We start from the raw sequence: 13,611 nt of genomic DNA on the forward strand, positions 1-13,611 counted from the left end.
TGTCAGTGATGTTATAAAAAATTAGAGAGTTGTTATAGAGGCAAGGGGTAGTCATGATGGAAGAGTCTATCCAAACAAGATTTGTCCAGCTGTAAAGTTGGCAGTTTTGATTGTCCTTGTTCCAGTTTCCTTTCAGAAGGTTTAGCAGGAGCAGTAAAGTCACAGTGTAGTACTCTTAAAATTAGCACCAAATTATTGAAGTGAAAATTCCTAGAAACTTGAGAGAAGATTATTCTTTTTTCTTTTCTTTTTATTTAAATTCAATTAGCCAACATATAGTGCATCATTAGTTTCAGGTATAGAGTTCAGTAATTCCTCAGTTGCATATAACACCCAGTGCTTAGCACAGCATGCACCATCCTTAATGTCCCGTCATCTACTTACCCCATTCCCCCGCCCACTATCCCTCCGGCAACCTTGTTTCTTTCCCATAGTTAAAGAGTCTTTCATGTTTTGCCTCCCTCTCTGATTTCTTCCCTGTTTTCCAGGGTTATTCTGTCTTAAGAATCTCACCAACCAAAGAAAAATAGAGCTCTGGGCTTAGTTAATACATTATCTCCAAAATTTTAAAGGATACAGTGATTAGATCCTTTTGAAAGAATTAGATGTTCTTAAAAGCTTTTGTTCAAAACTGAGTGTTGAAGAAAGAGAATGATGAAAACTTTTCTAATACATCAAGTAGATAGTGTTCAAAACCTATGACAAATTTCAAATTGGAAACTGTGTATCAGCAGAGTAACCATTAAATTTAATAAGTTGTATAATTGGCTCTTCCAAACCAGTTGCCTTAGTCTGTATAAAACAGGGTGAAAAAAAAAAAGAAAAATAAAATAAAATAAAACAGGGTGAGATATGCATAAAAATGAAGCATTTTTGTTTATCAATGAACTCATTATGGCTGCCTAAAAGTCCTTAACAGTGTCTTAGAGAAAGGAATCTGATTGCTGGTGCCACCCTACTCATTGCAGCCCTAACCTGCATGTCAGTTGATATCTAGTATCCCTAACAATAGAAAACCTCTGTAAACAGAGCACTTCTGAGGAGCATTTCTCAGGATCTGTCATATGTAACACTTTGGTTCGGTTTTCTTTATGTCGGAGAATATAATGGAAAGAGTAGAATTGAGCATGATAAAACCTAAGATGGGTGGGTGTTAAGAGCCCTTGAGTTGCTTTAAGTGATTTGATGTCTAGGCTCATATAAATTGCGTTTCATGGTACTGAACTTGTAAGATTATATAGCCATAGCATGTGTGGATTTTAATAAAGCTTTTGACAAAGTGTTTCTTGTCACTTATACAGAAAAAAAGGGAGGAACATGGATCTATAACTGATAAAAATGTGACACTTAATGAGTGTTAATCCAACTTTGAAAGAAGTTTCTGCTAGCTACTGTTATCTTTGTCTTTTATTTTTTCAGTATTGATGGTTGACATGAGGACATCATTGAAGAAATTAGAGGTGTATACCAGGACATGTACTAAGGATGTATACCAGTGTATCAGAAAAATAGTCATTTGCCACCTGGGTCCAATGGATCCTTTTAAAATGTATTTGAAATTTAAAAAAAAATGTATTTGAATTCATCTCACAGATTGTTTATACAAGTGAGACTAAAAGGAGTAGGGGAAAAAAACTTTATGAACTATTTTAATATACATAATTGAAATGTAGCAAACCTTTTTGTGTCAATGAAATTCAAATGACACATGTTCTTCTAGCAAAATAGAGTAGTCCAGGTTCTTGTTACAAAATACTGCAAGATAAAGTCCTTCCTATTAAGTAAGTGACTGAGTGGATGAAAAGACCCTGTTTTTGCCTTAAAGACACATTTTTCTGACATCAGTTTAGGAGTTTGGGAAATACATTTAGGGTATGGTCATCTGAAAACTCATAGTCTGATATTTCATTTAGTTATTAAATTTCACCATCATCATTAGAGTCTAAATGCTGCTCTTTGTTTTCATGTTCTATTTTGTCTAATAATTATGAAATATGTTCTTCTGTCAGTTTTCTTCTTGCCATTATGTACAGAAATGGAAAAATCTAAATATTCAACTATCAGGGAAAGCTTGAAAGTATACTACAAAGATAGTGTCTCCAATCTCATTTTAATCTTGAAATACACAGTATTTTTTGTAATGCAGTAAAACTGGATGATGATGATTCTTATTTCACTATTGAATCACCCTTCATGACAATTATATTGCTTTTTCTTTTTTTGTATTATTTTAGTCTTTCTTGAAGTAATTGGGAATAATTGATGGATAATAACAGAATAATTCTTAGGATGATGAAATAGCAAAATGTTTCAACATATAGGATAGTAAGATCTCTAAGATCCTGTAACATATCTTAGATACAGGGAAGGGTCCAGTGGACCTATCGCTAATTGCAAGATAATAGGATAAGTTTTAGTTGAATTTTTATTTTCAGTTTTTAAATATTTTCAGTTTTTAAATATTTATTTGAGAGAGAGTGTATGTGCCTGATGGCACAGGGTTGCAGGGAGGAGCAGAGGGAGAGAGAGAGAAAGTCCTAAGCAGACTCTGCTTGCATGGAGCCCAACATGGGGCTCATCTCACAACCCTGAGATTATGACCTGCACAGAAACGCATGAGTCAGATGCGTAACCAACTGCACCACCCCTGCACCCCTTAGTTGAAATTTTAAAGTAAATTTTCTCTTACTTCTTCATAAGACCTCTAAGAAAGAATAAAGGTCGTGAAATTACAGTCTTTTCAAATGGGTAAAACTCCAACAAAAAACTCAAAAACTAAAATTACAGTGGATCCTGGTGGTTATACCAAGAGTTAACCATTAAATAGAAAAATAAGGTTCAGGGATCCCTGGGTGGCGCAGCGGTTTAGCGCCTGCCTTTGGCCCAGGGCACGATCCTGGAGATCCGGGATCGAATCCCACGTCGGGCTCCTGGTGCATGGAGCCTGCTTCTCCCTCCGCCTGTGTCTCTGCCTCTCTCTCTCTCTCACTGTGTGCCTATCATAAATAAATAAAAATTTAAAAAGAAAAAGAAAAATAAGGTTCAAAAAACAAGGGTGAAAGGAATACAAAGCTTAAGATAAATGGAGAAGTAGGAAAAATATTATGCGAAGCATATATGCATACAGAATTAGGACCAAATAGACTCAGGATGGAGCTGAAAATTCCCTTTCTGTGTTAAGAATTCTATTGTTAATCTGTTTTAAAGACATAAGCCCCGAAGGACTATGCTTAAAATGTGTTTGATTTGTTTGGGAAGAACATGCTTGCTTACTGATGCTTTGGCCAGTACCGTGGTGTGTAGTAGGTGTCTCAAAGAGGTCTTTTCTACTTTAGCTCTAATTCATTTCTAAACCTTGAAAATGTTACTCGTTCTTAGAGAACCTGTTCCTTCATAAAGTAAGAGACTTGGAACAGTTCTTTAAATGCCTTTTTTGGCTCTTAATTTTTATGCCTTTTCTTTCAGATTAGATGTCGTTAGAGTAAGGATTTTTTTTTAAATGTTGCTGAAGTATAATTAATATAATAGTAAGTTTAAAGTGTACAAAATCATGATTTGATACATTTAAGTATTGCAGTAAGCTAACACTTCGATCATGTCATAAAACTATCATTTTTTTGTGGTGGGAATAGTTAAGATCTAGTCTCTTAGCAACTTTGATCTTTATAATAAATTGTTACCTGTAGTCATGATGCTGGTATCCCTTTTATAGATAGGGAGACCAAATTTCACAATTCAGTAATTTTTCCACAATCACAAAATTTGTAGCAGAAATAGTATTTTTGAGTTACTCTTCTCTGTTAATTATTACAGTAGCTCCCAGCTTTTATACTACCAGGAACTATTTTTATTAATCTTTAACATCTACAAAGATGTTTTAGGAAAGTTTGTATAGGGAGACTTTTTCATAATTAATTTTCTTATAACATCATAATACTTGCAGTTAAATCAGGTTCATACTAATAAGTATCACGTAAGTAGTGTCACTATATCAAGTTACTGTAAATCTGATCCCAGCAAAAAAAGAGGAGAGGAGATTCAAATTTCAAACAATGCTTCAGTTAGTCTTCATTACCTATCTTTTATCAGTTTTTGAAATGTATTACATACCCCAGAGTAACTTCCTAATATTTGCAGATGCCTAGAGGTGGAGGTTGAGGAAGGCCCAAATTGAGAATTGTTTTGCTAGATCATTTAATTTGATAGTGGTATTTGAGCTTTGTTTTGCCTCTATACATGTAATGTATGACTTAGTTCTTTAATATAAAACATTTTTATATTGAAAATATTATAGCATTTAATTTATAGCATTTGATAAAAAATGCTACTTGCCATTGAAATTCTAGATTCATTTAACTGAGTGCCATTATGTATTATTTATGATGCAGTCCTTTATTTTTAAAGGTACAGTGTTTATATTTTCCAAATTAGAAATTTGAAGACCTTCTTGATCTTACCGTTCTAAGATAGTCTTCTCTCCCTTTTATGTAGATATTCCATGCTCTTAAGTATAAAACTTGGATTTGTACAAAAGTATTTTAGGTGATTACATAAACAATTTAACGTGGGATTTCTATATGTGTTTGACTTCTTTTTAAAACTTTGTGATGTTTACATGTTTAAATTCTGTTGTAATAATATGCATGGTTTCTTAATAATGTTTGTGTGTTTGTATACATTCTCAATAGGCAACCCCTCAGGATAGTCAAGAGGGAACATTTGGATCAGAGCATTCCGCATCACCATCACAAGGGAGCAGTCAACAGCATTTCCTTGAACCTGAAGCAAATTTGGATGATTCTATAGATATTCAACAACAGGTAAAAAGTAAATGTTTTTCTGGGTCATAAATTTCTAAAATTAAAGAAAAATATATAATCATTTTATTTTATGTAAAGTATGTTATTTTTATGTAAAGTAATGGTAATTTCCTGTATATTTTTTCTTCACGCTTAAGCTCTATACTAATAACCATTTTACTGTTAGGCATTAATGCTACTATAGTGAATATTTTGTAAGGCAGAATTGCCAGTATATACTGAATCTCAATCAGGCATTTTGTTTGCTGTTCTTTTGGCTTTCAAGGATATGGATATAGATGAAGGACAAGATGGAGTAGAAGAGGAGATCTTTGAACAGGAAGCAAAGAAAGTGGCTGTTCGCTCAAGATCAAGAACACATTCACGATCTCGTTCAAGGTTCTACAATAATATTTAAGAGTAGCTGTGTGTGAACTTTTAAAAGTTGGTGGTTTCTTTGTATCAGGATGAAAGGAAATGTTTTTCTTAGAATGACATCTTACATTCTCCAGAGAGAAGAAATTCAGAATCTCAAAAATAGAAAAATGCCTTGTTCTCTTTTGAATTGGATATATCTGTGGCCATTTATTTGAAGAATACACATTAATTGCAGTCATATCATATAATCCCATGAATTTGGGATTATACATGATTTTAGTTAATAATATGATTACACTCAGGATATTATTGCCTCTGAAAACTGCTAAATCAAGCTATAGAGAAACAGTGTTAGAAATTCCATTAATAAAAAAAGAAATTCCATTAATTTCTTATTTTGTTTTCATCTTATAATAATACCAAAAATGATCATAAAAATAAAATTATAAGAATTGTTCCAGACATTAAGCATAGTATCAAATTATTATAAAGTGTATTCTCTGGTTTTCTTTGTGGGCTTTTCAGCATGGCTGAATCTCATAATATACTTATTCAAATTTGAGTTGAAGTTTCCTTAACCTGGTAATTCTCATGTACTTTATATACATTGTTTTTGCTACAAATTGTATTAAAACTTTAAGTCCTTAGTCTTTAATATTAATATACCCTATTTTCTGCACATGAATACCGCTAAAAATCAGAGCATTGTATGCTAGGAAAGGGGCAGTATCATCTTTGATGACCTTTCAGTCATTACTTGTTTCAAGAAGTTCTTTGTATTTACCTCTTGTAAACAAGAGCCTGTGAGTTCAGCTCTCTAAACCCATCTCATGTCAATGAGTAATCTTGCTAAAGCAATTACAGTATTAGAGCTGAAATCTTAGCAGCTTCTTTGTCTTAACACCTTATTAAGCATTTTGAAGCAGTGCAGTAGCATATGGTTGACAGAAAAAAAAAGCAATGTTTCAGTATCATCTTATATTTAAAGATGAGGCACTTTGAAAATTTTAAAAGCACCTTGAAATTTTAGAAGTTGAAAACTTACGAGAATTCTTCAGTAACTTAATGGCTCTGTTGGAAACATTCTCTATTTCCAAATTTTAAGAATACAGTATCTTTATCATCTAAGGATCTTTCTATTTTCCTTAGTCTTTCATTCCTATTCTTGACTATTGTTGGAAAATGAGTTGCCAGACACTAAAGAAAGCAAGCAAGGCCTTTACTGGATAGAATCTCATTCTCCTTGGTCTTAGTAAGAATCATTGTGGGCCTGAGCAGTACAGAGATTTGACAAAATGCATGTTTGATACTTCATTCTACTTAAACATTTTTTAAGAGGTAGCTAAATATAAGACAACCTTTTTTGTGTGTGTGTGTGTGTTTTTCCCCTCACCTAGAAGTGAGAAATTTGAACAGAAGAATAATATTGTTGTTAGAAGTAAAATAAGATTTTTTTGTAGATCACCAAGAAAACGAAGGTCTCGGTCACGATCTGGTTCTCGAAAGCGTAAACACAGAAAGCGATCACGCTCACGCTCAAGAGAAAGAAAGAGGAAATCATCACGTTCATACTCAAGTGAAAGGAGAGCAAGAGAAAGGGAGAAAGAACGACAGAAGAAGGGATTACCTCCAATTAGATCTAAAACATTAAGTGGTAAGTGACATATTTTTACAGAGCTTTGGTTTCAACAAATAGTAAGAAAATCATTAATTGCTAAAGTCAACTGTATTTTTAGATTAAGAAATTGGAAAGTAATTTGGTAAGTGAGTAATTTTATCCTTGATTTTTGTAAAGTGAGAGAAAAGGAAAGGGAAGAGCAGGTTTTATTAAAACACTAAGATTACTGAGAGTTGTTTCTTTTTAATGCAAATTAGAAAATACAGAACTTGACCAATAATTTATAAAGTGGGCTAGGCCTAATGTCTTCTTAATGAACACTGTGATTTCTAGTCATAGTGTTATAACCAACCAAGTCTGACCACCAGGTCTGGGGAGTAATTATTAAAGGAAGCATGTAGTGCAGCCCGGGAGGCTTCAGCGGTTTAGTGCCACCTTGAGCCCACTGCCTGATCCTGGAGACCCCAGATTGAGTCCCACATCTGGCTCCCTGCATGGAGCCTGCTTCTCCCTCTGCCTCTCTCTCTCTCTCTCTCTCTTTATCTCTTTCTCTGTGTGTCTCTCATGAATTAAAAAAAAAAATCTTTAAAAAAAAAAAAAAGCCTGTAAATTTTAAAGCTAATTATAAACTTACTGGATCAGAACCAAGGGAGAGATTCCCATTGTACAAACTTTCCCTCCTTTATATGTTAATATGTAATGTATAATTAGAACAAATTTGGTAGTAGTGAGAGTTTGAGGAGAGTTCACTTGGTAGAAATGTGAGTTGTAATTAGTGCCAGATTCTTCTTGAAGGATTCCTACTGCGTTAGGATTTTTAAAATGAACAGGCTGCAGATGGGTAAAGTACATAAAATGGAGCAATTTTCATTCTTTGCCAAGAGCTGAACACCAATCAGGTTGTCTGATTTCTGAAGGTCTCCAAATAAATTCTTTCTGCCATGGAGATAGATAAATAATTGGTATAACTTATACTGCTGAGTCATCCTGGAAATCCAGACTTATATTTAAAGGCAACATCCAACTTACTACTAAGTTCTGGCAATTTCAGCAGTCTGTAGCTATCTTGCCAGAATCTTACCTGATTATGAGAGCCAGTGTTAATTCAGTAATGTTGATATTCCTAACTCTGAAAATTTCTGTTTATCCCCTCAGGATTGAAAGACCAAATTCAAACATTTTAGTGCTATTTGATAAATAACATCAAAGGTCTGACCATAAATTATCTGCTTGCATCCCCTCCCATGATTATTGTTAGGACATTCAGAATCACCGGTTTAGCATAGGGCTTTTATGGAGTCTTTTCCATCAGTTCCTCACTTTACTTGTCATATTATAGCTGCCACCATTTATGTAGTTACTGACCATGGAATGTATTTTTTATTGGTATGGTTTTTTTCCATGAGTAAAAGTGTAAAAAAGAAAATTCAGAAAGCACATAAGAAAATAGAGTGAAAAGTGTATCTCTCATTTTTTACCTCAAAACTTTCTTACTCCAAAACAGTATCAATTTTATGTGGCCCCAACACATTTTAAACACATACAGTAGTATGTCCCTACCATTGGTCCTTTGAACACAAGAGTATTCATGAATAGTTCAGTGGATATGAAACATCAACAAGCAGTAATATTCTAGGAATCAGTGTCCTCTCCTTATGGGATGGGGGAGAGTCATTATTGTTTTCTAGGTTTAAAAAAAATCTGTGGGAAAAATTTGTAGAGCGACTACCTTGAAAAACAATAGAGGAAACATGGGATGTATTTCAGGAAGATTAAAGCAGCTGTGATGTAGTAGATTAATGAAGCGATGGGAACTATTCTGTGAAAGAGGTCTAGAAATTTGCTGAGGGTTTGTGATAGGTTGAATAATAGTCCTTCAAAGATGTTCATAGCCAAATTATTGGAACTTGTATCTGTGTTACCTCACGTGGTATGATCGATCAGGGATGGGAAGATTTAACTTGAGTTATCTAGAAGGGCTCGGTGTAATCCCCGGGTCCTTATAAGAGGAAAACAAGAAGGTTCGAGAGAAAAGGTGATGTGTGGATGGAAGGAGAAAGACTCCACTTGGCTTTGAAGATGGAAGTCGGGATCATGAGTCAAGGAATGCAGATAATTTGTCAAGGAAACAAATTCTCCCCAGGGGTGTCCAGAAAGAATGTAGGCTTTTGTTTACCCATTTTAGACCTTCACAACTTTAAGAGAATACATTTTTGTATTTGAAGCTACTCATCGGAGGTATTTTGTTACAGCAAGAGCATAAAACGAATATATTGCTTCTTGAGACTTTAGTTGAATATTAAATTATGTGTACGTAGGGTGAGACTCTGTGAGGCAAAGAACAAGTAGGGTAAGAACATTACCAGAGAATCTGTTAGCTGAATGATTCCTAAAAGCTAGCACAGGTCTGGAAGACCTTAGAGTTCAAACCAGGTGGAATAGAGACCTGGTTGAAAACCTTCATTTAGTAGAGATCTTGTAATAGTTGCTAGTGTTGGGCTAAATTAGCTCTAGAGTAAAACCTGCTTTAGGTTTACCCCATAATAGATAAAAGATCATCCATCTAAAGACTGGAAACTTTGTCTTTAAAAATGACAGTAATGTAAATCTAAATATTAAAACTCCTCAAATGGGGATCCCTGGGTGGCGCAGCGGTTTGGCGCCTGCCTTTGGCCCAGGGCGCGATCCTGGAGACCCGGGATCGAATCCCACGTCGGGCTCCCGGTGCATGGAGCCTGCTTCTCCCTCTGCCTGTGTCTCTGCCTCTCTCTCTCTCTCTCTCTATCATAAATAAATAAAAATTAAAAAAAAAATTCTTAAAAAAAAAAAAAATAAAATAAAACTCCTCAAATATATCAGCTGTTGTAAATCTTTCACAAGTGTCTTCAGGAAAAGGAAATTTTCATGGAGGCATGAATGGTACAGCTTAAAGTAGGCAAGATGTCTTATGTGTAGCTCTGTTTCTTAAAAAGAAGTGCTTCCCACAGTTTAAATATCTTTTAAGTTTTTCATAACAAGTTAATTCAGCCTTTTCCCCATTTGTATCTCTGTACAAATTATTTCCTTAAGGATAAGGTGCTGTTTTTAGATTTAACAGTTGGTAGGAAGAAACATTGACTTAATCATTCCAGCACAGAAAGATTAAAGGTGAAAGGTAGGATTGCAGTGAAGTGTTTTTGTGACCTTGTTGCATATTAGAATTACCTACAGAATTTTAAAACTCCCAAGTCTCAGTCTATCATACCCCATAACCCTTCATCTTTTAGAGTAAGACCCAGGTATCCATGGATGATTAAAATGTTCATCCAGGCTTGAAAACACATAATAGATGTGGATGGATAACTGGAATTTTAGTTCATTTTAAGCATAACAGATAAAAATGGCATTAAGTTTTTTAAATATCTGTCTTAAATTTTATTATTGTTAATAGTGCTTTTTCTTCAGCTGCTTGAAAGAAGTAGCTTTGTCTGTGTGATTTAGGTCATTTGTCTTTTATGTCTTGACAGTATGTAGTACTACTTTGTGGGTTGGTCAGGTGGATAAGAAGGCAACTCAGCAAGATTTAACCAATCTGTTTGAAGAGTTTGGACAAATTGAATCCATTAATGTAAGTATCCCTTCTTATATAAGAATTTAAGGTTAACAATAATATATAGAGGATTTTCACTTATACAAAAGAATCACTTTGGTTCCTAATTAGCCCCACAGTATCTGCCTTTAATAACTCACATCTTTATAAGGATTATTTTATTTTAATCATTTCTGTGTTTATTTCTGCTGCTATTTATCTCCCTAATTAATTTTTCTTTTTTAATGGAATTCTAACAAAATGTTCTTAAGGCTTTTGTTGCAGTGTAGTTGGCCCTTGGTTCCTTAAGTCATGAAATGTTTGGGTTAGTAGGAACCCTATCTGTGATCTAATTTAATTCCATCCCCTCCCCTTTTTTTTTATAATGAAAATGAGGAAACTGAGTCCCACAGAATTGTAGTCACCTCCATGGAGCACTTAGGTGGTAGTGGAGACCCAATTGGACTTGGGATCGAAGTCTTTTACAAGCACCCTCCCTCGTCTCCCCATCTCTCCCTCTCAAAGCAAACCTGAGGCAGGAAAACCTATGTGGGCACAGCACCCCAGTAATGTGAAACAACTGGCACTCCTCAACTTGATTTTTTTTTCAGTACTTTTTGCTCCACCCAGTCTCTTTCTTTGAATATTTTCTTCTTCCCAAAGATCTGCCGTTTTTCCTTGGGGCTAATACTAAGTAATGGAATGTTTTATAGCAATTTATTTGTTTGAGGAGCCTTCTAATTTGTTAGCTCTCTGATTTTATTCACTGTTATTATACTTCTATGTCTGTTAGACCTTTTATCATTATTTACCGGGAAATTGGCTGATTTTCCTTTCTAGTCTTAGATCCTAACATTCCTTAAATTAAATGACCAAACTTGGCTTTTCCTTATGAAAACACTCTTCATATGAAATGTTTGAGCATTTCGTATACTACTTTCAACTATATATGATCTCATTGGAATCTCACAAGAAGCTGGTTAAGTAATTCCCATTGTTTATTTTATCAGTGAGGAGACTAAGTGATTTGCCTGAGTTGCACAGACAGTAAATAGATGATTGGTTGAGGGTTTAAACTTAGAGGAGTCCTGTTTCTTTTTCTACACTGTGAATGTTTTAGGCTTTTCTTATTACTCTCTTTTCTTTTTAAATTTCACCTATCAAAACATAATTATCTGCTGGAGTCCTTAATCATATAACCTCTAATTTTTTTTTTTAACATTTTATTTGTTTGAAAGAGCAGGGGGAGGTGGGAAGGGAAAGAGTAGAAGGAAAGAGAAGCAGACTTCTGCTGAGCAGGGATCCCTATGCAGGTTTTGTTCCTGGGACTCCAGGGTCATGATGTCAGCCAAAGGTAGAAGCTTAACTGACTGAGGCACCTACACACCCCTAACCTCTGGATTTTTTTTTAGTTTTCTTCTAGCTGAGGTGTTAGAAATGTGTTGACACTTGAAAGAATATGGATGCCCAAGACCCCTAGATTCTTATCAGAATGCCACAATTTATAAGGTGATTCTAATGCAAAGTCAGGAATCATTGCTCAGAATGGATCCTGAATCCAAGTAGCATTTAGATCGTCATTACTTGTGACATTTATAGTCTTGCTTGTTCCGTAGTCATTTGGGCATTAGTTTGCCTTATCTTCTTCCCTCTTGCGTATTAACTTTTAGGAGCGTCGTACTTATGAATTATAGGCACTGAGTAATTTTGTGAATTGAAGTGTATTGAATGGCTAATGATAAAATCTAGGATTTGAAAATTTGATGGAAAATTTATAAACTTTTCACTTAGTCTTGGGGGAGTTTGAGGACTGAGTAAAAAAAAGTCTGTTCGATTTAGCACTTAGTAGGTCATTAATGAGCTTGAAGAAAAATTTTCATTGCATTGATAGAGTTAGGCCTATCTTGCAAAAGAGGAAGAAGTTTCTAAGGGGTTTAGATAGATTTCTTTTTTGAGAAGTTTGGTATTAAGTTTAGAAAGTAGCTCGAAGTGAACTCAGTGAAATTAAAAACACTAAGTCTGTTTTCTTTTTCTTGTGTTAAAACTTTTGTCCAGAAGCACTTGGGCAAAATTAAGTTTTATACAACTGACAAGTTTTACCATTTGTTTTAAATTGTAGATCTTATATTAGGGATAAGATACTTCTCCCAAACAAAAAAAAATCTTTCTCCGTATGCCACTTGGAAATATTGAAATACTTTCAATTTTTTAATATTGTATGCTTTCACATATGTTGGCCATACAATACTGTTTTCTTTTTATCTGGTGGTATCATTTACATGTCATTTTACTTTTTTTTTGTTTTAGGAATACTTTGATTGACATCTGATACTCAAGATTTTGTTCATGTTATGACTTAGAGTGAGACCCAACTAGGTTTTTTTAATTCTTTTAAAACTAAGTAGTCATTTGTACATGGATTATACCAATAAGCAGCCAAAGGAAGAGAAGGGAAAAACTATTCAGTCTTAGTAGTCAGTGATCTGTTTCATTAAACCATAAATGTCAGAATGAATACCTTATTTTTACCCTTTCTAAAGAAAAAAATTTTTTTAATAGATGATTCCTCCCAGGGGCTGTGCTTACGTCTGCATGGTTCATCGACAAGATGCTTTTCGGGCTCTTCAGAAACTTAGTTCCGGATCATATAAAATTGGGTCCAAGGTCATTAAGGTGAGATTGGAGGGGAGGAATCCATGCTCTTGTTTTATTGGATTATTAAAATGTTCCTATAATTGATTCATCATCTTTTTTAATGTTATGGAAAAACTTCTAGAAAAGTTTATTATTTCAGTATTGTTGAGTTTTCTTTCTTTCTTTCTTTCTTTTTTTTTTTTTTTTTTGATGAGTTTTTATTTTTAAGTAATCACTCAACGTGGGGCTCAAACCTATAACCCTGAGATCAAAAGTCACACGATTCACCAACTGAGCCAACCAGACATCCCAGCAATTTTATCTTTCATTCACTTCTAACTCCCAATGCTTCCTATTCATACCTCTTAATTATATAATTATTATTTTCTCCTTTTTAACATCTTGTATTATACAACCAAGGCCACTGTGAAGGGTTTATTAATAAGTATATTTTGTTTTCCTCTTAAACTGAGTGTTTATTGTATATTTTTTCATTTTTACTCCATGTGACTAAATTTACATTTTATTTCTGCTACTTGAAGAAATTTATTCCATCAGTTTCTGCAACTGAGTTAAAAACTTAAAAATTGGGCAGCCCCGGTGGCTAAGAGGTT

General features: G+C 34.2%; 1 protein-coding gene across 7 annotated transcripts in view; it reads left to right on the forward strand.

Moving 5' to 3' along the window:
• SCAF8 (SR-related CTD associated factor 8) overlaps positions 1-13,611 on the forward strand; it is a 147,062-nt gene that overhangs the window by 54,423 nt on the left and 79,028 nt on the right. For all 7 annotated transcript variants that reach the window (XR_013379852.1, XR_013379841.1, XR_013379849.1 and 4 more), the window contains 5 exons: positions 4,689-4,820; positions 5,086-5,198; positions 6,638-6,831; positions 10,302-10,402; positions 12,923-13,036. Coding sequence is in view for 3 of the 7 variants with exons in the window: in XM_077897955.1 (XP_077754081.1) it covers positions 4,689-4,820; positions 5,086-5,198; positions 6,638-6,831; positions 10,302-10,402; positions 12,923-13,036 (654 nt within the window). In the remaining 4 variants the exon portion in view is untranslated. The remainder of the gene's footprint in view (positions 1-4,688; positions 4,821-5,085; positions 5,199-6,637; positions 6,832-10,301; positions 10,403-12,922; positions 13,037-13,611) is intronic.

The sequence above is a fragment of the Canis aureus genome, chromosome 1 (assembly GCF_053574225.1).
Source record: "Canis aureus isolate CA01 chromosome 1, VMU_Caureus_v.1.0, whole genome shotgun sequence".
Lineage (NCBI taxonomy): Eukaryota > Metazoa > Chordata > Mammalia > Carnivora > Canidae > Canis > Canis aureus.